The following is a 21,800-nucleotide window of genomic DNA, read 5'->3' on the forward strand; positions in this document are numbered from 1 at the left end:
CAGCTCACCTGCCACCAGCCCCGCCCTCCTGCCCTCACGTCACAGCCCCACCCCTGCCTGTGGTCCCTGACACACTCTAGTTCCTCCTTCTAGACTCCGTGCTGGAGGGCTGGAAGCTGGAAGGCAAGCCCGGTACGTGGGTCAGGTCAGGGCTGCTTGCTCGGGCCTCATGGACCATGGCCTGAAGGACTCCCACGCTCTAAGAAAACCCTTCAGAATTTTGCAAACTACTTCAATCATAGTACAGTCACGCCTACACCCTCCTGCCAAAGATTAAGTGTGGAGATGAGATTTGCCCTTGACTAGACCCTGCCCCCTAGTAATCCCCTCACAACCCTCCCCCTCCCCTGGAGGGTAACCACACCAGCCACACCTGTCCAGCCTGCTTCTCATCCTCTTTCTGCCCCTTGGACCCACATTCCCTCTGGCTGTGTGTGCTTTTCCGCCAACAGTCACCCAGTTTATTATAAACCCAACATTTATTGAGAACAAAGGAAACCGATTAGCACAGACACCCAACTTCAATTCATTAGACTTCAGCTGAGGGTGGGGAACAGGGGTGTGGCCAGCCCTGAAGTCACCCTCCCAGGGAGGAACCAGCTCTGGGAGAGAGGGGCTGTCAGACCTCCAGGGCCTGGCTGGGATCTAACTGAGGAATGTGCAAAGGGGTAGGGGGAGAGGAGACGGTAGCACCCCCAGGTGTGGGCAGCAAGTGGCGGAGCTGGCTGTCCAGGGCTTGGGGTGGCGGTCGTGGTCCTCTCTCAGGGGTTGACGGGGGGCAGGGAGCCGAGCTCAGGCAGCAGCTCGGGGTGGGGATCCAGGCGGGCCAGGCGGCTCTGCTCCAGGGCAATGGCCTCAGCTGAGTGCTTGCACTTCTCAGAGCCACACTGGCAGGTGAAATATTTGCTTTTGATGTCCCAGAAGCGGTCACCATAGTCAAACCTGTCAGAGAAGCACAAGAGGTCTGTGGGACCCAGACCCACTCCAAAGCATCCACCCCCATCTTCGGAGGGGCTCTAAGCCCTCCTCTGTTCTAATGCACCTGCGGCACCAGCACTGCCTGGTAGCTTGTTAGAACTGAAGATTCTTCAGGCCCCATCCCAAACCTACTGACTCAGAATCTGTGAGGCTCAGGACTGTTTACAGTGACATCGGACAAGCTCTGCTCTAATCCATGCCTGGAAACCAGGCACTCGCCAGCCGCCCGCTTTGGGTCCTGGGCTCGCTGCATCTCCCACACCCTGGCCGAGCCGCAGGGCGCCTCACCCCAGTTCCTCCCCGGCCCGGATGTCTCGGGAGCTGAAGAAGGCAATGCGTGGAAATCGCAGGTCTTGGTGCAGCATGAAGACCCGCACGGGGATGATGTTGGGGTCACACAAGTGGTTGATGAAGCGGCTGATGTTGCCGTAGTAACGGGCGTCGATGCAGTACACCTCTCCATCCTGATGGGAGGGCGTCATTCGTCACATCTACCACCACCCCGCTGGCTGGGCCAACCTCCCCACCCCGCTGACCACCCAGCCCCTCCTCCTCGGGTTTCCATCTGCTGAGAGGAGGGCGGCAGAGGGGTCTCCTGCCCACCTTGTTGTCTAAGTCGAAGAGGTAAGAATCATCCTCTCTCACGTCAGCCTCAGCATCGGAGATCAGCTCGCCGACATACCTGTTGGGCAGGGAGTGGTGGTTCTGGAGGTGAGCAGGCATTACCGGGAGCAGGCTCCAGGCCCTGTCTCTCCTCACAGCCCCAGGATTCCTCTTCCACTGTTTGTCAGCTGTCTGTGAATCTCACAGATCAGCACAGCTGGGACTGGGGTGGGCGACCCAAGGCACAGTGGGCCCCCAAGGATAGCGGACATCATCTGGGAGGGAGGGGGTGGGTGGCCCCCACCCAGAAGGGGGGTACAGGAGGAGGAACCTGGGGACACAGGCACGTGAGGGTACACACAGGACACACTCCCGCCACTGGGGTCCCACCAGACAACTAGATCAACAGGCAGGACCGACAGAGTGGGGCCAGGGATGAGCTGGAGAAGCAGTGGTGGGGAAATTAGAGGGAGGGGCTCGAGCCGCACCAGAGGATGACTCGGGTGAGCGCGGCGGCGCCCAGCCTCTGGGGTGAAGGGATCAGTATCTGTGGGCAGTCGGCCTGGGTGGGGAAATCTGTTCAGGCGTAGACACGGGGGTTTGTGGACTAGGGATCACCCAGCAGGTGGGGGCAACGCTGGGCTGAGGACAGGAGAGGGGTGAGGACAGCAGGGAGGGGACGGAGCCGCAGGAGCTACGAAGAACTGGGGGTGAGCACACCCACGTTTGGAAAGTAGAGGGAGAGGAGCTGGTGAAGAGGAAGAATGGATGGGTCGCAGGTGAGGACGGTGTCATGGGAGCCAGAGCTGAGGGGGGTGGCAGGTGCCAGGAGAATGAGGACTGAGACACACGGGTCAGGGAGTGGGACTGCTGCGAGGCGGCATCAGCAGAGGGGTGAGGGTAAAGGCAGATGTGGACAGGGATGAGCAGTGAATGGATGATGGGGAAACTGAGGCCCAGGAGGCAGGGGTCGCTTGCCTCAGTCAAATTGAGAGATGACATGATGGAGGAAAAATGAATGGTCTCTTAAATAGGCAATTGGGGCTGGAGGACTCTTTCTTTCTTTTTCTTCTTCTTTTTTTTAAGGCCAAAGGAGACCTAGATTACGTTTGAAGGCTATGGAGTAAAAGCTAGGGGAAGGAAGAGGTAACGGATAATGGGAAGAGAAAGAATTGATGGATGGAGAGGCCTGAGGCCCCTGATGAGGTGGACAGAAAGGCAGCTGTTATCACCTCCATTTTGCAGACAAGAAAAATGAGGCTCAGAGAGGTTGTGAACTTGGCCAAGGACACCCAGCTCTGTCTGTCTGTGAAACCGGGGCTTCCCGCAGTTGGGAAGGGCAGGGGAGAGGGAGTGTGAGGGTCGGAAATACACCGAAGGGGAGGGAGAGACGCAGGCACTGCGGTCTGGCCAGAGAGGAGGCTTGGGGATGGGGGTCAGAGGAGGCTGGCTGGAGTGGGGGCAGCAGGAAGAGCTGGGACCCATCAGGGAGGAGGGCAGAGAGGGAGGCCTGGGAGTCAGCCGTGGCCCTGCATCCAGCCCCACGCCCCCAGGAGCCAAAGTACCCCCTCCCCACCACTCACTCGCAAATGAAAGTCCCCTGGGGAATGGTCTGCAGGGCTCGGACCCCCCAGCCCATCTTGGCTGTGCGGTAGAGCTGCAGTCGCACCCTGGGGGTGGGAGAGAGGGTGATATTCAGTGGCGTGACCTGGAAGTGCCCCGAGGGAGAGAAAGGAGAAAGGGGAGCGAGGGGAGCTGAGGGGCTGGGCCTCACTTGATGCCACTCTGCACTACCCGGTTCTTGCAGTTTCTCCAGCAGGAGCACGCCTGGTTACACTCAAAAATCAGCGGGGGCTCGATCTTGTTAAATTCCTGGAGCAGCCGCCCGTCCTGGGGTTGAGGGAGGGGAGGACAGTGGTTTCTGTGTGGTGCCCACCTCAGCTGCCCAGGACTCCCAAGACTTCACAAAAAAATCCACTGCTGACCCCAACCCAGACACAGGGAGGACAGGCTGGGGGAGGCCACATATGCTCTTAGTTTATCCAACAGGAAACACGCAACCCTCGCCCTGTGTTTGCATATATCTGGGCCAGGCCCCTCTCTGTCCTGGCAACAGCCTAGGAATCCCAGGTCTCGCCCTGCCCTCTTTGCTGCTTCCCCCACAGGGTAGAAGGTGAGGGACAAGGTCCCAGAGAGTTGGTGTCAGAGGCCAGCTCCCCCAAAGGAGTGGATGAGTGTGTGTGCGGCCAGGGCGAGGGCACGTACCTTGTCATACCAGCAGCGAATGCTGAGCTGGCCACACAGGCAGTTGGAGCTGGAGCAGTCATCCACGCATGTGCAGTGCTGGGGCGGGAGGTAGGGTCAGCTCACCCCCCAGAATTGGCCTCGGCCCCTCAGCTTCCAGTGCTCCCTGCCCCACAACTGCTGTCCTTTCTCTAGGGTCCACCTTGTAGGACAGTGATGGTGATGGTCCCGGGATGAGGGGGAATCAAGATGTTGCTGATGGGGGTGTCTCTAGGGCCACCATGAGCCCATGTGATACCTTCACGTGTCCTAGAAAAAGGACGCCCTCCCTAGGTGGATGCAAGCCCACACCGGAGCTCCCTTTCAGCCCCACCACCTTGGCCAGGTGCCCTCGTTGGCCCACAGTGTGCCCAGCTGTACTTGGTGGCTCTGGGTGTCCCTTTGGGAGGAGGGCCCAGGGAGGGCCCTGCACTCACCTGTAGGTGGGTGATGTTGCGGTCGATGTTCATGGTGGACGTCTCGCAGTTCTCCGAGATGTACTTGTAATCCTCGGGGCAGGGCTCCCCGTCCACACCGTTGACACAGGGAATGGGCACGTTCTCATAGCCCCGAGCCACGTCCCTGGCAGGAGGGGAGATGGAGGTGGGTGAGGACTCCCCTAGGTGGGGAGAGGGCTGAGTGAGGGAAGAGGGTGGTTCTGGGGGTTCACTGGGGCGTGGGGAGTAAGGTTCCCAGATCAAAGGCAGGACACTCAGTGAAATCTGAATTTCAGGGTATCAAGGAACAATTTTTCAGTACAGGTATGTCCCAAATAGTGCATGGGACCCTCCTAACGTTAAAAAAGTATGCGCTGTTGACCCGAAATTCTAATTCAGCTGGATGGTCCCTGTTTTTATTTGGTGCATCTAGTTGACGTGTGCGTGTGGCAGGCGGATGGGGGGCAGAGGTGGTTTGGGGGGCTCAGAGGATTCTAGGGGCCAGGGGAGGGGGCGGAGGCCGCTCCGGGTAAAGAGAGAGCCCAGGCTCACCGGCAGATGATCTTCTCAGTGCGGATGGCCCGATTTCCCACCCCGAGCCGCAGCTTGCGGTTGAGCTGGAGTGCAAACCACACGTCAGAGCGCTCGGGGGTCAGGTCCCACGCCGTGTCCCCCTCCTTGTTCCGCAGCTCAGGGTTTGCCCCGCGTGACAGGAACAACCTGGGAGGGGACGGGAAGCCTGTGGGGTCCGGGGCTGTGAGAGGGGGCAGAGGAGTGTCCAGGTGGGGGAGGGGTGGAGACTCACAGCACGCAGTCGTGGTAGCTCTCCCGGGCTGCGATGTGTAGGGGCGTGTCCCCATGGTAGTTGACAGCGTGGAGGTCGCAGCGGGCATTTAGGAGAACCTCTGCGATGGCGGCGCTGCCGGTGAACGAGGCCCAGTGCAGGCAGATGTTCTCCTCCTGTGGAGGTGGCAGGGGGAGAGGTGTGAACCCAGCCGGCACCTTGCTCAGGGGCGGGGGGGCTGAACCCACCTCCCGTATCCCGACCAAACTCTCACATTGTCTGTGAGGGTGACGTCGGCACCCCGTGTCAGCAGCATGCGGATCACCTCGATGTGCTTGTGCTCTGCGGCCCAGATGATGGGCGTCCACCCCCCACTGTCCTGTGGGTGGGGGGGAAGGAGGAGCGTGGAGAGGCAGCTCCAGCCCTGCTCACCCAAACAGATGGGGTCAAGAGCACAGGCTCCGGAGCTAGACTCACACTCAGAGTCCCACCACTCACAGGCTGTGGAACCCTGGGCAAATCATTTAACGGCTCTGGGTCTCAGTTTCCTCGTTTACAAGATGGGACTAGTAAACGTCTATTGCTCAAGGCCGCGAAGTGATTTTTCTCTTTTTAAAAAGTATGTATTTCCTTGGGACTTCCCTGGTGGCGCGGTGGTTAAGAATCTGCGGGCCAACGCAGGGGACACAGGTTCGAGCCCTGGTCCAGGAAGATCCCACATGCCACGGAGCAACTAAGCCCGTGCGCCACAACTACTGAGCCTGCGCTCTAGAGCCCGCAAGCCACAACTACTGAGGCCACGAGCCACAACTACTGCAGCCCGCGCGCCTAGAGCCCGTGCTCCGCAAAAAAGAGAAGCCACCGTAATGAGAAGCCTGCTCGCCGCAACAAAGAGTAGCCCCCGCTCACCGCAGCTAGGGAAAGCCCGCGTGCAGCAAAGAAGACCCAACACAGCCAATAAATAAATACATAAATAAATAAATTTAAAAAAAATAAAAAATTAAAAGAAAAAATACATTATTTCCTCGATCTGCCCACTCAAAAGTCCTAGAAGCAGGGACCCAACGACAATGACCACCCCTAGGTACACAAACTGTAGTCTCTAAAAAATATTTCCCATTTAAAGGAACCAGAGTTTCTTAGAGAAATGGTAGATCCTGAGTTGGGGGCAGGATAGGTGCTGAAAAGGATGCTCTCAAAGGCCACTGGGTCATTTCAAAAGTCACAGGAGCCTATGGCAAGGGGCTTCTTCTGGACAAGGGACAGAATAATTCAAAGATCAAGAAGGCACCCCAATGTTCACTGCAGCGCTATTTACAACAGCCAGGACAAGGAAGCAACCTAAGTGTCCATCAACAGAGAAATAGATAAAGAAGATATGGCACAAAGATACAATGGAATATTACTCAGCCATAAAAAGGAACAAAATTGGGTCATTTGTAGAGACACGGATGGACCTAGAGAGTGTCCTACAGAGTGGAGGAAATCAGAAAGAGAAAAACAAATATCGTATATTAACTCATATATGTGGAATCTAGAAAAATGGTATAGATGATCTTATTTGCAAAGCAGAAAGAGACACAGACGTAGAGAACAAATGTGTGGATACCAAGGGGAGGGTGGGAGGAACTGGGAGATTGGGATTGACACATACACGCTATTGATACTATGTATAAAATAGACAACTAATGAGGACATACTGCATAGCACAGGGAACCTAACACACTGTGGTGACCTAAATGGGAAGGAAATCCAAAAAAGACAGGATGCATGTGTATGTATAGCTGATTCATTTTGCTGTACGGAAGAAACTAACACAACATTGTAAAGCAACTATGCTCCAATAAAAATTAATTAAATAAAAAAACCCAAAGATCAAGAATGACACAGACTAAAACACCTCCAACACACGAAAAACTGACTTAGTAAGGAATCTCACTGGACAGTTCCAGAGATGAAGGCCGCAACTCATTTTGAAAAGTGATAAAGAGAAAAAAGAAAACAGAAGAGAATGAAGAGAAATACAAATGAAGGGGGAAAAAGAGACGGGGACAGACTGGAACAGTGTGAAATGCAGGGAAAGGGTCGAAGGTCAGACGAGGGAGAAAGGGGACCTAAAGCCTGAGGCTGAGGCAAGGACCCCAGGGGGCTGGGCCAGAAGCCCGGCCGCTGACCTGGGCGTTGACGTCCACCTGTCCCGTGCCGAGCAGTAGGCTGACCATCTCCAGATTCCCAATTTTGGCTGCGTGGTGGAGGCAGGTGGAGCCGTCTTCCTCCTGAGGGCGATGCAGGCAGATGAGCCGGCTGGCTGGCACCTCAAGCCCAGGCCTTGAGCCCCGGCCCCGGCCTGCCCGGCCGCACACCTTGCTGTAGACGCAGCCCCCGCGCTGCACCATGTAGCGAGCCACCTCCAGGTGGTTGTTCACCACGGCCTCCATCAGCGGCGTCCGCTGCTGCTTGTCCACAGCATTGATGTTCGCCCCAGCCTGCAAGGAGGGGGCACGCAGGCTGGCACCAGGGAGGGGCTGGGCAGGGGAGGGGGTCCTAGGGCTGGGCCCGCGCTGACCTGCAGCAGTACGTGGCAGATCTCCACAGAGCCCTTCTGGGCAGCCGCGTGCAGGGGTGTGCGCTTGCTCTGCTGGTCGCTCTGGAAGTTGGGGTCCAGGTTGTCCACTGCGGGGAGGGCCCGCCACACCGGGAGAGGGAGGGACAGGTGGTAAGCAAGCTAGGGGGCGGGTGGCACCTCCTCCAGGAAGGTTTCTCAGGGCCCCAACCTGAGTCAGGGGCCCTCCTGGGCCTTCTTTGTGCTCACCTGCACTGCAGCACGGCACTGATCAGGGTAAGAAGTTAAGAGCACCAGCTCTGCCTGAGTTCAAACGGCCCTGCCCCTGCCCCTTAGTACTGCTGTGCACTGGGCAAGGTAGTTAACCTCTCTGGGCCTCCGCTGGGAAGATTTAAGTGAGTGAACGTGCAAAGCACTCAGAACAGTCCCCAGTCCCCATCATCACAGGTTATTCCCCCACCACACGAAGTCCTTCAGGGCAAGGACGATGTCCCTCATTGCTGCCATCCTGGCCCCGAGTCCAGTGACTGGTACATAATCGGTGCTCAGGCAGGGTTTGCTGAACGAAGGAGTGATACTCACACAGCATCAGGATCACCTTCTGCAGCTCCCCCTGCTTCACGGACAGGTACAGCTGCCGGGGGTGGAAACGGAGTTTCTTCCGCCTGCCGTGGTGAGGGAGGGAGAGGGGGTTGACTCCCCAGATTCAAGCATCGGTCCCCACACCTGCAGCTCCACACTTCCAGCCCCGGTCCTAGCTGCTGTGCCCGAGGGAAACCCCTACTCACCTCTCTGACTCCTGGATGACCAGGGCCTTTTCCAGGGCCTCCCGGCCTGGGCCAGGTGGCAGCCCCACAGCTGAGAGGCAGCCCCCATTGGGCAGGGTTAGGGAGGGCCCCGAGCTGTCGATGGTGTCAGTCAGGGGGTCGCAGGGTGGACGCCGGGGCTCCCCCTGTCCTCGCATCCGGGCGCTGTGGGAGAAGGCGTGAACGTTCAGGGGAGACGGGGACTGGGGCAGGGAGCAGACAGAAGGGAAGGGCAAAGCCAGTACCTGGGCTGGGAAGTGTCCGCTCTCCCAGGGGCATCCTGGGCCAGGGGCGGGGGGGCAGGGGCTGCAGTGCCAGCCGGTGGGGTCACCCCATCCCCCCGGGGGATGGTCACCTCCTGGGCCTCAGATGCATCCTCCCCACAGTGGGGACAGAAGACCATCCCGTTCAGCTGGGACACACAGGCCTTGTGGAAGCGGTGGGCCACTCGGAAGTCGGGGTGACACTCCAGGAAGGTGCCCTGGGGGCAGGAAAACAATGTGGCCAGGCTCTGGGAGCCCCTACCCCCATGGGGCATGCTGCCTGTCTGCCCCACTGGTCACTCACCGCCGTGCAGAAGTAGCCACAGCCTGGGCAGCAGTGGTGTTTGACCATGCGGGCACGGTGGGTCTCACAGAGCACCATCAGTGCCACGCGGCTGGACGGTCTCATGGTTTCCCGCTTCAGGATTGCAGCGTTGCAGCCCGACAGCTATGTGCAGTGAGGATGGGTGACAGAAGGTGAGGCTGGGCTCTGGGGCTGGATGCCCTGTCACCTACCAGCCCAGAGGCCCACCTCTCCATCCACGCTCTCCGTGGCCATGCACTTGTGCCCCGCTCTCTCGCTGATGCGGTCTATCTTGGGTGCCTCCATGCGGCAGCTGCAGAGGGGCAACTCCTCAAACCCACGCTCTGTCTCCAGCGAAGATGTGTCATTGGACACCCCTTGGATGGAGGATAGAGGGAGCTGAGGGAGGCCCAGCCTCTCACCCACCAGGACCCCTCCTGGGGCCTCTCACCCCCGCCCTGACTTTCCCTCCGTGCTCCAGAACCCCCAAAGTCTGGCCACGGACACCCCAGCTCCAGCGGGGTTCCCCTCCTCCCCATTCCCTCCGGCCCCGAGGGCGCCCCCTAGTGGCTCCCTATCCCGGCAATTGGCAATTACCAGCGTGGTTGGGAGAGAGGGTCCCCTCGCTGGGCAGCTCCAGGGACCCCAGAGGGACCTCCATGTACTCACTGGGGCCTGAGGAGCCCACACCATTCACTCCTGACACAGAGACAGAGAGAGTGAGAGTGCGAGCTCACAGGTGCCTGGATGCGGGGGTACATGCGGGCGTGCATGCTAGCGTGTGTGTGCGTGCATGCTCTCTGGGGACCGGGAGGGGGCTGCAGGAGGGAACCCCGAAACAGAGGAGCCTTCTCACCTCGTGGCTCCTTGGCCCTCGGAGGCTCCCGCTTCCGCCGTTTCCGTGATGGCTTCACCCACGGGCTGTCCTTCCGCCATTTCTTTTTGGCTTTGCGCCGGCCGCTGGAACCACTCTGGGGGGGAGGAAGAGCGTTAAAGAGCCCGGCCCCCAGCCCATAAACGCCTCCTTTGAGGACTCAGACCGCTGTCCCCAAAGTCCCCACTCCTCCGGGGACGCCAGCCTCCAGTTCTACCCTGTCAGACTGATTGCCTGACTCTTCATCTTCCTCCTCCTCTTCCTCTTCCTCCTCCTCCTCTTCCTCCTCCTCCTCTTCCTCCTCCTCCTCTTCCTCTTCCTCACTCAGTTGTTCAGCCAGAGCTTCGACCTCAGACTGGAAGAGAGGCAAAGTGAGGCTGAAGAAACAGTGACCCCCAGGCCACAGCTGTCTGCTGGGGGGAACATGGGAGACAGGCAGAGCAGGACACATCCGACCCCCGGGACTCAGAGAATGAGGCTGGATCAAGAAAACAACAATTCTCCACGGATGGCTCCGTGGTGATGATGAGTGTGAACAGGAAAGGAAGGAAAGGGCTGGATACGGAGAGGAGGTGTAGCATATTATACTGTAATAAAAAGTAAGGTGCTGGGGCTTCCCTGGTGGCGCAGTGGTTGAGAGTCCGCCTGCCGATGCAGGGGACACGGGTTCGTGCCCCGGTCCGGGAGGATCCCACATGCCGCGGAGCGGCTGGGCCCGTGAGCCATGGCCACTGAGCCTGTGTGTTCGGAGCCTGTGCTCCGCAATGGGAGAGGCCACAACAGTGAGAGGCCCATGTACCGCAAAAAAAAAAAAAAAAAAGGCGCTATGGTGACATGCAACAACATGATGAATCTTTGCAACATAATAGTAAACAGGAAAAGAAAGGAATACGTTCTAGATAACACACGTATAGTAGAAGACTCTTGATGAAGCTCATAAAGAGGCAAGACTGAATACACTAAATGAAAAACGAATTAGAGGGGCTTCCCTGGTGGTGCAGCGGTTAAGAATCTGCCTGCCAATGCAGGGGACATGGGTTCGAGCCCTGGTCCGGGAAGAAATCACATGCTGAGGAGCAACTAAGCCCGTGCGCCACAACTACTGAGCCTGTGCTCTAGAGCCCGCGAGCCACAACTACTGAGCCCACGTACCACAACTACTAAAGCCCGTGCACCTAGAGCCCATGCTCTGCAAGAAGAGAAGCCTCTGCGATGAGAAGTCCACGCACTGCAACAAAGAGTAGCCCCCGCTCGCCACAACTAGAGAAAGCCCACGCAACGAAGACCCAACACAGCCAAAGATTAAAAAAAACAAAAAAAACTAGAAACGCTATAATGAAGTCAGGCTGATATCCCCTGAATCCACTGATCTTAACTTCACTAATAAAAGACCAAATGTTCCACGCCTGATGGGATGCAACATTGGGCAGAGAGTTATGTGTTAATCCCCACCCAAACAGCCAACTCCTAAATGTGAAGAATTCTGTAGGATAACCGACTTGGTTTCTTCAATAAATAAATGGCAAGTTTGTTTTTTTTTTTTTTTAAATAGGGAACCTATACATCAAGAGAGACCTAAGAAAAATAATCAAATCAATGTGTGGACCCCACTGAAACCTGACAGACGAAAACTCATTTATGAAACAACCGAGAAAATGTGAAGACTGACTGGTAGCAAGGTGATGGTGTTAAAGCACCATTTGTAGGGACTTCCCTGGTGGTCCAGTGGAAGGGCTCCCCGCTTCCACTGCAGGGGGCATGGGTTTGATCCCTGGCTGGGGAACGATGATCCCCACATACCGCACGGTGGAAAAAAAAAATTATTTGTAAATTTTTTAGAAACAGAAAGAGGTCTTATGTTTAGAGATACTTGTGGAAATATTTCTAGATAAAATGATATGGTATCTGCGATTTGCTCTGAAACAATCCAGTAAGAGTGGGTGTTGGGGAGGAAGAGATGAGTCAAGGTCAGCTGTGTATTGATAATCCTTAGAGCTGGGTGATGGCTACCCGGGGGCTCACTATTCTATTCTTTTGTGTATATTTGAAAGTTTCCACGATAAAACGAATGAAAAGCAAAACAGGCAAGACTAAGCATTCTGCTGTATAGACAGACATATATGTGAAATAAAACCAAACAAGGAACAAAGGAATAAGCAAGCAAACAAACAACAAATAAACCATAAAATGGGATGTTAAACCCGAAGTCCAGGATGGTGATTTTCACTGTGGAGAGGTGCAAGGGGATGGTATGGGGTAGAGCACACGCTGGAAATAAGTTACAGACAGTATGGGGCAGTGAGTTAGTGGGTGTTCAGAAAAGGAAAGAGAGAAGAAAGTGGGGCAGGAAGATTGGAGAGCGAGCCCTGGACGTGGGGGAGCACTGGCCGGGAGGGCGGCTGGCTCCCTCTCACCTTGCTGTCAGAGTCCACCCGCTCATCCACAGAGTAGGAATCGTAGTAGAGGCTGAAGTCATCCCCCACCACCGTTTCCCACTCCTCCAGGGACCCGGGGTCCCCCTTCTCCAGGGTCACTTCTCTCGAACCCCGTGCAGAACCCAACTCCTCTGACTAGAAAAAGATTTAAAGAAAAAAATTGAAGCTGCTGGCACTCCCTCACCAACACCCCATTTCCCTTGAGGGCGAGATGGAGCCCCAGCTCCTAGGATCCCTCCTAGCAGCCCCCCAGGCGGAGAGGCCCAGGCCCTGTTCCCTGCCTCTCCTGGCTCACCAGGCCACCTCCTGAGTTCAGCTTCCTCCTTTTGGCCACATCTGGAAAGAGAGAAAGGAGTGAGGCCTGTACTCTAAACCCTTAGCACAGGCCATAGCAAGCCGCAGGTAGGTAGGGGGTGGGACTGACCTGAGGTCACCTTCCCCAGCGAGTGCACGTCATCACTCATGCGGAAATGCTGCACTTCAGGGGGCCGCTTCTCAGGGACTGGGGGCTGGGGGCAGAGAGGGAGCACGCTTAGGGGCAGGGAGCATCTATGGTTCTGCCTGGATTAGCTTACAGCCAAGCCCCAGGTCGGGGTGGGGTGGTGAGCCACACCCTCAAAAAATGCCATCTGAAGTTCTGCGCCAATAATAAGAATTGTGTCAAGCACATCCCACATCTAACACTGATGCCAAGAGCCCTAAAAACACTGTCATAAAGCTTCTGAGATTCTGGGGCTCTTGTCATTTCCCTCCTCGGATGTTTCTGTGGCCCTCAGCTCCTTCCCTGTAGAGATTCATAGTAAAACCTTTAAAACAGCAGGGGCAGTTTCAAAGAAGGGAGAAGTTCCCTTGGGGCCTGCTTTGAGGTAGAAAGGAAAAGTGGTTTGAAGTTTCTCTAGTCATTATTATAAGAGTAATTAAGACATTAACTACATAATTAACTCTTTAGCATTAGTGTTTTCTACTCCCCTCTGCCTAAGAATGTAAACCCCAGGAAGATAGAAACCTGTCTGTTCCAGATTAAGCCCCAGTAGAGAAACTGACACACAGTAGCGCCTTGGCAAATATGTGAAGCAGTGACTGGAGAAGAAAACACCTGAAGGTAAATTGTAAAAAAGCGGCCCACAAGAGTTTTACGGTTAATTACCCTGTCTCTCCCACCCCCGCAAACCTCCCCCTAAGCCTCACCTGTCCATTTCCTGGTTTGGACATGGTTTTCCTCGCTCGATGGACCTTGGGCTGCCCCTCCGGGCTGGCTGTGGCCGGAGGGGGTTCAGGCCCTGCTGCTGTTGCCCCCTGGGCCCCCGGCATACTCAGCAGCCTCATAGCCAAACTCTGGACTGATGGGGGTGATTTTCCGGCCCCTGTCATTGACATCTTGGCTCGGCTGGGACAAGCACCCCCCTTACTGGGGGAAGACGGGAATGACTTCGTGGCATGGCCTGAAAAACACAGGCAAGCAGGCAGGAGACAAGATAAGAGGGAAGACAAAGTCAGAGAATGCCCCACCTCACCCCCAGGCTCCCTGGCCTCTCACCCATCAGGATGCGGCCCCCATGGAGGTCCCCATCTCCCTCGAGATTCTCGGGTTCATCCCCAATGTGTGGTGTGGCCCCTACAGGTGTGTCAGCCCCCTCATCGCCGACGGTGACCGTGACAGAGGCTGGGGATGAGGGACCAGCAGTCTCCAGGGAGTCGGGGTTGGCCTTGGGCAGGATCTCCTCACTACGAGGGGTGTCCCCCAAAGAGCCATGAACTGTAATGGAAGAGAAAAAGTTCAGGGCTAAGGGCTCAAGAGATCCTGTGCTGGCAGAGGTGAAGGTCCAATTGGGCCTGTTTCTGCTGCACTCACCTCTCTCGGTGGCTCCTCTGGGCTCCTTCTCCAGCACCAGCGCCCCCATCTCAGCGGGGGCCTCCCCCTGGGAGGGGACACAAGGGATAGGAGAGCTGGTCAGTCCCGTAGGAAGTTGAGGGGCCCAGGACGCCTGGGCCCTGGGAAGAGACAGGAGGCTCCGGGGCCTACCTCTTCCTCTATGGGGCCCCCCCCTTCCGCGGCCACGGCTGCCCGGAGGGGCCGCACGACCCCTCCCCCGGGCCCGCATCAGCCCCCTCCCTCTCGGTAGACCCCGCATCTCAGGGACCGAGAAGAGAGGAGGGGGAGGGGGCGGGGCCTCCGCACCCCGGCCCCGCCCCCTCCTCCCGGCTGCACGCGCCTCTCCCCCTTTGTCCCCCAGGCCGCGGGGACCCCGGGCACCAACCCCTCCAGCACCCGCTGTCCCCCAGCCCGGTGGACGGCCCCTCGTGCCCCTCGCGCGTGTTCCTGGGGCGCCGGCGCCCGCTGCCCACTCGGGGGCAGCCGGCGGCTGCACGCGCGCCTCGGTGCCCACTCCCCCCACCTCCCACCCCCTGGTCCCCTCATCCGCCCCCGGTGCTGGCCCTCCGGATTGCTGCAAGTCTCGCCCGGGCCCCCCGGCCCCGATGCACCCCCGGAGCATTGCACGGGCGCGCGCTTCCCCCGGGCGCGCGCGCGGGCATGCACCCGCCTCTCCCCCTCCCCTTCCGCACCTCGGCGGCCGCCGCCGCTGCAGCTCCCGCCGCCGCCGCCATCGCCGCTTGCGCTGGGGGCCGAGCCGGCGCGCGGCCGCCCCGGGTCACGTGGGCGAGTAGGAGGGCTAGGAGGAGCCTTAAAGGAGCCACTACGCATTTTCTGGCCATTTTCCCCGGAGGGCGGCCTCAGACATGGCAGTTCCTGTACTAAGCTGGGGGCTGCCGGGGAGAATTCCTGCCGTTCCTGGCCTCAGCTTAGCTGGGAACCGAAGGCGAGGCACGCCTGGGTCCAGGTGTGGCTTCTCCATCTGCCACCTGGCTTTAGGTAACTAGCGGAGCGACTGAGCCTCCCGGCTCTCGGCACTGGCTGTATTTCCAGTCCTGCCCATGTGTGCTTCTCCCGCTTCTGGTTCCTTTCTAGCTTCTCGGTCACTAGATAGAAGACTCGGCCTCAGTTTTGGCCTTGCTTCTCTAACGAGCAAGAAGGGGGCGATGGGGACGCGCGGAGGACACCTTTACTCTTCGCTGGTTCTAGCATGCAGTTTCAAGTGTCCCCTGGAGCAGCGATCCCTTTTGAAAACCTGGGGCTAAATGTCTCTTCCATTTATGCCAGACATGTCACGCCACCACATGCACTAGAGATCCAGGTAAGCCCCCAGAGGCCCGAGTCATTACTGTCTGGTAACACTCTAATAAGTAAACTTTTTTTGCCAAACACTTCACAAGCACAGCAGGCACTCCGTTGGTCATAGCCCAGCCGACAGTGGAAGTATGAGTGATATTACACCAGGACACACAACTTTGAAAGCAGTATTTAGAGTACCATCTCTTTAGGTATTTACATCTGGTCAAAGTTTGGAAAATGGCTGTATCTCACATGCGATATTTGACACAGGCAAGTGGATAGGGTATAGGGCATCTGAGGCCAATTCAAGGCCTTCTGGGAACTGTAGTTCTCTTCGGTTAAGAACTATTCCAGAGCTTTCTGGGAATTGTAGTCTTCTCCGCATCTTAACCCAGTAGTTTTTATCTTTCTTCAGGACAGGAACCCGTTCCCCAGACCAAAAACGCCCAAACTCAGGCTCCAGCTTACAATTTTGGTGGGCACAATGATCACGCCTACGCCCCATCCCTAGCCCTGATACCAAACTCAACTAGAGTAGGTCATTTGTTAACACCTCCGCCAAACAATCACGGAACACTTGGGCTGTGAGGTATCTGCCAGGAGTTGAGGATGCAGAACTGGGAGGGTCTCTGGCCAGAGGAGCCCACTTGTCACACTCCCCTTCCCCTCTCAAGGCTCCTTCAGGCATGAGACCTGCGTGAGTTGTGTCCTCTGGGTACTTAGAATATTGCATCAGAGGGTGAGGTGGTCTAGGGTGGGATAGTCATTTACACGCAGTTGCCAGATAGAGTATAAAGAAGAAAAAGTTTTTTTTTTTTTATTTTGTGGAAAACAAAAGCAGAAAAACTAAAACCCCAAACTCCAGAAAAAATCCTAAAAAATACGTTTTGTTTTCTTAAAAAATACTGTATAAGTCTCTACTCCTCTCCCTCCCCCACCGCAACAGCCCTCCTTGCCGCCTCTCATCTCAGTGCCCTACCCCCCACCCCCACCACTATTCGTAGTTCCTGCTATTGTACCCCCCTTCCCAGTATCTACCCAGGATGCTCACCCCCGTATTCTCTTACCTGCTATCTTCCTTTGTCCTCCCTAGAATTTTGGTGAGCCTTGTACCCATCCCATTTCCCCAGCATGCAAGAACTGTCTCCCCCTTCCTTTTCCGGAATTCAATAATCCTTTCCCCCTACCACTCCCTCTCCCAAGGATCTAGTCCAAGCAGGAGCAGGTAAGCTGCCTCCTGCCAAATTCCCTCCCAATTCCCACCCACCCACCCCCTACCTCACGAAATGCCAGAACCTCTTCCTGGGCAGCCGTAGCCAGGAATAAAATATTTCCAGTCTTTTTCCCTCCTCATCCCATAGGACGTTTTCCCTCCCTCCACATATCCATGCACCTCCAAGAGAAGAAAATCTTTCTCTGGGACCCCCTATTCCCTTGGCCTTCTCAAAGAACTCTCTCCCTGTCCATCCTTTTCTTCTGAAGAGGCAAGGTCTTCTCTCTAAGGAATCTTCGGCCCCTCCCTCAGGATGTGTGTGTCTGCTCAGGCTCCCCACCGTACCTGCCTGCCCCTGCCCCCCACACCCCCCTATTCTCCTGGACCAAGGAGCCCCCTTCCCCCCCAGCCCAGGGACCCAGCGCCTGCCACGCTAGCGCTAGCGGATGAGGACGTTGATCTCAGCCACGCTGGCCTCCAGCACGTTCTCGGCCGTGGTCTTGCCGTGCTGCTCCTTGAGGTGCCGCCTAATGGCAGGCTTGTGAGCGAAGCGCACATCGCAGTAGGAACAGCGATAGGGCCTCGCTCCCGAGTGGAGGTTGAGGTGGTCGTGCAGCGTGGACTTCTGTGTGAAGCACTTGCCGCAGATGCCACACGAGTGCGACTTGACGCCGCGGTGCACGTTCATGTGGCGGTTGAGGTTGCTGCTGTGGTTGAACTGCTTGCCGCAGCGCGGGCACATGAATATGAAGTGCTGCGCCCGCATGTGGAAGACCAGCTTCTCCACGCCCTGGAACACTTCCGGGCACTTGGTGCACTTGATGTTCTTTAGGGGATTGCCACTGGAAAAGCCTCCGGGCAGGGGTCCCCGACTGCCCCCCGCCCCCAGGCTGCCCCCCGCCCCCCGGGCAGCCATGGCCACCGCTGCTGCCTCCACCAGGCCTGAGGTGGCCCCCACACTGGCCCGGCCTCCTGGGATCAACAGCAGGCCCTCCCCTTCTGCGTCCTCGGACAGGCTGTAGCAGGCTTTCACCACGCCCTGCGGTGGAGCCACAGTGCTGGGGGGCACGCTGCTCTGGGCCAGCTCCCCAAGGTGGCTGCCCACAGAGCCTCCGATGCCCAGGCCTCCTCCCAGGCCTCCGGGAGGTTTGAGCCGGTGTGCCACCTCCAAGGCCGATTCCACCTTGACGATGCAGATGTCAGACACGTCCTCGTCCTCATCCTCATCCTCTTCCTCGGCCTTCAGCTCTAGGTCCTCATCCAGCGGGAACTCCAGCTTCACAGGCCGCAGGAGTGGAGGGGGGAGAGGGGGTGGGGGTGGGGGTTTGGGGGCTGGCTTCGGGGTCCTGGCGGGAGGGAGGAGGGATTTGGTGGCACTGACACTGCTTACAAGGCTGGCATCGCTGACCCCATCCTCTTTGAGGCCTATCTTGGGCTCGATGAACTGGCTGAGGGCATTCCGGCATTTCTCCACCACGTGCTCCATCTGCAGGTAGGAGGCGGCCGTCAGGTAGTTAACAATGTCCCTGACGGCGAATTCCAGGGCGCCCGTATAGCAAGAAAGGAGCAGGTCAGCCACTATGCGTGCACTGTGCATCAGGGAGACCTGCAACTCAGAGCTGGGATTCAGCAGGAACTGGTCCCGCAGGAACGGCGAGCAGGCGGCCAAGATGACCTTGTGGCCGCGGAACTTGAGGCTGTCGGCCACAATGGTCACGTCGCAGAACCGCTCCTCTGCGCGGAGCTGGTTCATGTTCCGCAGCGTAGCGGCCTCGTGGCCGGGCAGCTGGAAGCGCAGGACTTCCACCCCAGAGGCCATTGTGGCGGGGGTGGGCCACCCTGGTTGGGAAGGAAACCGGTCAGAGACAAAGGTCTCCGGCTTTCCTAGGCCAAGGCTCCAGGCCTCGCACCCCCATTCTTGCCTGGCCCTCCCAGCATCAGATCATCCAGTTTTCAAGCCTCTTCCTCAGTTTCCCCAGCCCCCGGGGAGGCGCTGTCCCTCCGAAAGGAGGGAGGCGTGGTTCCCGGGGGCGGGGCAGCGGCGTCCACACCCCCCAGCCCGACAGCCCGCGAAGATGGGGCGAGCCCGCGCGCCCACGGGGGAAGGCCGGCGGAAGCGGGAGCAGAGGCCTGGATTCTAGGGTGGCCCCGGTTGCAGCCTCTTCTCACCCCGCCCCCTTTACCCGCTGCCTCATTCCTCCACCCCCCCTTGCACGTTTGCACGCGACTTTCACGTCTCCTGCCTGCCTGCACGCATCGTGCACGGCCCCCCCCCCCCACAACGTTCAGAACTCCGTGGCACGCCCCCCCCCCCCCCCCCGCCCCACGACCCTGAGTGCACGCGCCTCTCACCTGGCCGGGTTCCGCGCGCTGTTTTTTTCCCCCCCTATTTCCCCCACCCCCCCCGGGGCCGACTGCGCCCCCACACACGGGCAGGGCCTGGGCAGCGCGCAGGCGCGGGGGTGCACGGGGCGCGCGCGCGGGGCCGGCTCCGCGTGGGCGTAAGGGGGGAGGGGCGGGGGCGGCTCGTGGCGTGTGTTCCAGGCCCCGCGCGCGGCGGCGTCGGCGAGAACTCGGGGAGGAGGAAGAGGGGAGGGAATTAAAGGAGCAGGATTCCCCCTTTCCCGACCCCCCTTTCTTCACCAGCCCCCCCCCACACGGTTAAAGGGCCGGACGGCCTGGCCTCTCCTTTGGCCGGTATTATTTGTCCGCCAGAGCGGAAATACGTTCTGCACCCCCCTCTTTCTGGCTCCCCCTCCTCTGTGCCTCGGGGCCCCGCGGCCCGTCTGCGCGTGCGTGCCAAATACCGCGCGGAGGCCCGCTCACTCGGGCCCGCCTCCCGCTCCCGGCTGCCCGCGGCGCAGCCTGCTCCTCTGCCCCCAATGCGCGACGCCGCCCCCGGCGCTCCCCGTCTGCCTGGCTCCCCGCGGGCGGCGCTGCCACCTGCTCGCGGGAGTGGTGCTGCTCTGGCCCAGCTGTGCGGAGCGGGGCCGGAGTTGCAGCCACCGCCCCTCCCGGGGTCCCAGACCGCCCCGTGGCTATCGAGATGTTGGTTGCTGTTGCCCACGCCTGCATCCCTTGTTGATTATGTTCACAGTTCCTCCAGCCACACTTTCAGATTTTTCCAACTCTTCTGAAGCTAGTAACCAACTCAGCACTCCCGGCCTAAAAGATATTTTAACTTTCTGCAAGGCCCAACAATCCAGTGTCCTCAACTTCCTCTCCTCTGTCTCAAAATTTTATGAAATCACACCTATCCTCCCCTTCCCCCCATTCTCAGAATTGATCCCAATTTCTTGCCAAGGCAAACGCCCTCGTAAGGTCGATGACCTTGACTATTTCACCCCTACTATATAAATAGACCTAGTACTAATTCTTCTAATTATGTGAATATTTATATTAGTATGATATTTATATTAGCATCCTTCCCATCCTTGCCTCCTCCACCAGACTGATAAGGTCAGAGCTCCACTGCCCTAAACAAAACTTTCCCTCAACTCTGCACCTTTGCCTCCTCTTTCTCTGTCACTCCCAAACTGAGCTGCAGTCTCCATGGCTTCATCACCAGCCTCGAAGACTGGCTCCCTTCCCTCCCTCTTCCTTGCACCTCTCATACCTACCCTCACTTCCCCACCCAACCAAGTCCAGGTGAAGAAGCCCCTGTTTCCTGCCAACTAGATTTGTTTGTTACATTCTCCAGGAGACTAGAGCATTTTCCTTACACATCAAATTTGGTGGAATGTGTTCAATATCTGGTTTCCCCGTTGGATTGTAAACGTCTTGATTGCATGAATTATGTCCTGGGTTATGTTTTGCAAATAAAAGTCATACAATAAAAGACTGTTGAAGTCATTCCTCTTCAGTCCAGCCAGCATCCACCCATAAAATGTTTGTTCCTGACTTAAACTGAATCCTGAACTCAGGGGATGCCCTCTGGTAGGGGAGTGGGGGCAGTGTTTAGATGGTGCCTCTACTCTTTGCCTTTCCCTTTTAAATTCTCTGACTTTTTTTGCCTTCATCTCGTTCTCTCTATTCTAAAATGCCCTCTTTGTAGAAATATCTTTGTTGTCAGGCATTTGTGTTGGACACAACACCTAGGCTCAAAGCCATATTCCACTACTTATGAAAAGGGCCCTTGGGAAAGTTACTTAATTCTCTGAATCACAGAGTCTTTATCTTTGAATTGGAGGGGCCCTGATTCCTCACAGGGCTAATGTGAAGTTTAACTGAGCCTGGCATATAGTAGGTGCTGAATCAATGAGAGCTCCCTTCTCCTTTGCCTAATTGGGGGACAGACTGAAATTTCAAAAGAACTTTAACTAAAAATCTGCTCCCCTATCTTATCTCTTCTTTCCCTCACTGCCAAACTTCTCAGAAGAATTGTTCACACTCCAGTGAGAGCAGAAATTTTAAAAGTTGTCAAGGTAAGAATTTAAGTTTGTAAAGTTTTGTATCCTGTCCCTTTCTTGCTGCTTTTCCTTTCTGGGAGTATGAATGGGACAGGGGTCCTTATCTCAGTTTAGAGTTTAAGACAGGTGGTCCTAGGTGGCAGGTAGGGTTGACAGCTGCTGAATCCTTCAAATGCCCAGCCCCCCCAGTTGCCATTTTATATGGAAACAAGCTGTAGTGCACAAGCCTGTCTCTTCCTGTACAGTCTGGTGCGGAGATCTTGTAGGGCTGTTTTCCCACATACCCCATGCAGGGATGTCTAGATCCTTGGCCTTTGGCCCCCAACTTCTGCCAATGTAAAAGGAGAGGCCCTCCCGTCCTTGGGTGGCAGTGCCAAACGCCTTGGCATGGTGTCAAGAACAGATACATTCAGGATTCTTAGTGGGACTGAGAAATAAAATCTGACCAAGGATTCAAGAAAAAACTAGGGGGACTTCCCTGGTGGCGCAGTGGTTAAGAATCCGCCTGCCAATGCAGGGGGCATGGGTTCAAGCCCTGGTCCGGGAAGATCCCACGTGCCATGGAGCAACTAAGCCCGTGCGCCACAACTACTGAGCCCACGCTCCACAACTACTGAGCCCATGCGCCTAGAGCCCATGCTCTGCAACAAGAGAGCCACCGCAATGAGAAGCCACA

The 21,800-nt window shown here is 57.2% G+C and overlaps 2 protein-coding genes across 5 annotated transcripts; both read right to left on the reverse strand.

Moving 5' to 3' along the window:
* Positions 1 to 472: 472 nt before the first annotated feature.
* EHMT2 (euchromatic histone lysine methyltransferase 2) lies at positions 473 to 14,976 on the reverse strand (the record flags this gene model as incomplete). 4 transcript variants are annotated; one of them, XM_079934578.1, is made up of 28 exons in its annotated part: positions 473 to 942; positions 1,267 to 1,442; positions 1,582 to 1,660; positions 3,165 to 3,251; positions 3,356 to 3,471; positions 3,847 to 3,924; positions 4,302 to 4,446; positions 4,854 to 5,021; positions 5,107 to 5,261; positions 5,360 to 5,464; positions 7,260 to 7,361; positions 7,449 to 7,571; positions 7,652 to 7,758; positions 8,231 to 8,313; positions 8,437 to 8,619; positions 8,700 to 8,935; positions 9,022 to 9,165; positions 9,250 to 9,398; positions 9,619 to 9,720; positions 9,878 to 9,992; positions 10,113 to 10,250; positions 12,310 to 12,465; positions 12,626 to 12,666; positions 12,755 to 12,839; positions 13,519 to 13,772; positions 13,868 to 14,086; positions 14,183 to 14,249; positions 14,896 to 14,976. In XM_079934578.1, 28 exons carry the CDS (start codon positions 14,935 to 14,937, stop codon positions 762 to 764), a joined length of 3,636 nt encoding a protein of 1,211 aa, XP_079790704.1. In that variant the 3' UTR covers positions 473 to 761. The 4 variants fall into 4 exon arrangements, with proteins under 4 accessions (XP_079790704.1, XP_079790703.1, XP_079790701.1 ...); XM_079934577.1 differs by lacking the exon at positions 14,896 to 14,976 and adding an exon at positions 14,354 to 14,441; XM_079934575.1 differs by lacking the exon at positions 14,896 to 14,976 and having other exon boundaries at positions 14,183 to 14,825.
* A 2,154-nt stretch (positions 14,977 to 17,130) lies between these two features.
* On the reverse strand, positions 17,131 to 19,239 carry ZBTB12 (zinc finger and BTB domain containing 12). Its single transcript, XM_079934834.1, has 2 exons — positions 19,068 to 19,239; positions 17,131 to 18,554 (listed from the first exon to the last, which is right to left on the reverse strand). The coding sequence occupies exon 2, from the start codon at positions 18,532 to 18,534 to the stop codon at positions 17,155 to 17,157; it is 1,380 nt and encodes a 459-aa protein (XP_079790960.1). The 5' UTR covers positions 18,535 to 18,554; positions 19,068 to 19,239; the 3' UTR covers positions 17,131 to 17,154.
* Positions 19,240 to 21,800: the final 2,561 nt, after the last annotated feature.

The sequence above is a fragment of the Stenella coeruleoalba genome, assembly GCF_951394435.1.
Source record: "Stenella coeruleoalba genome assembly, chromosome: 10".
Lineage (NCBI taxonomy): Eukaryota > Metazoa > Chordata > Mammalia > Artiodactyla > Delphinidae > Stenella > Stenella coeruleoalba.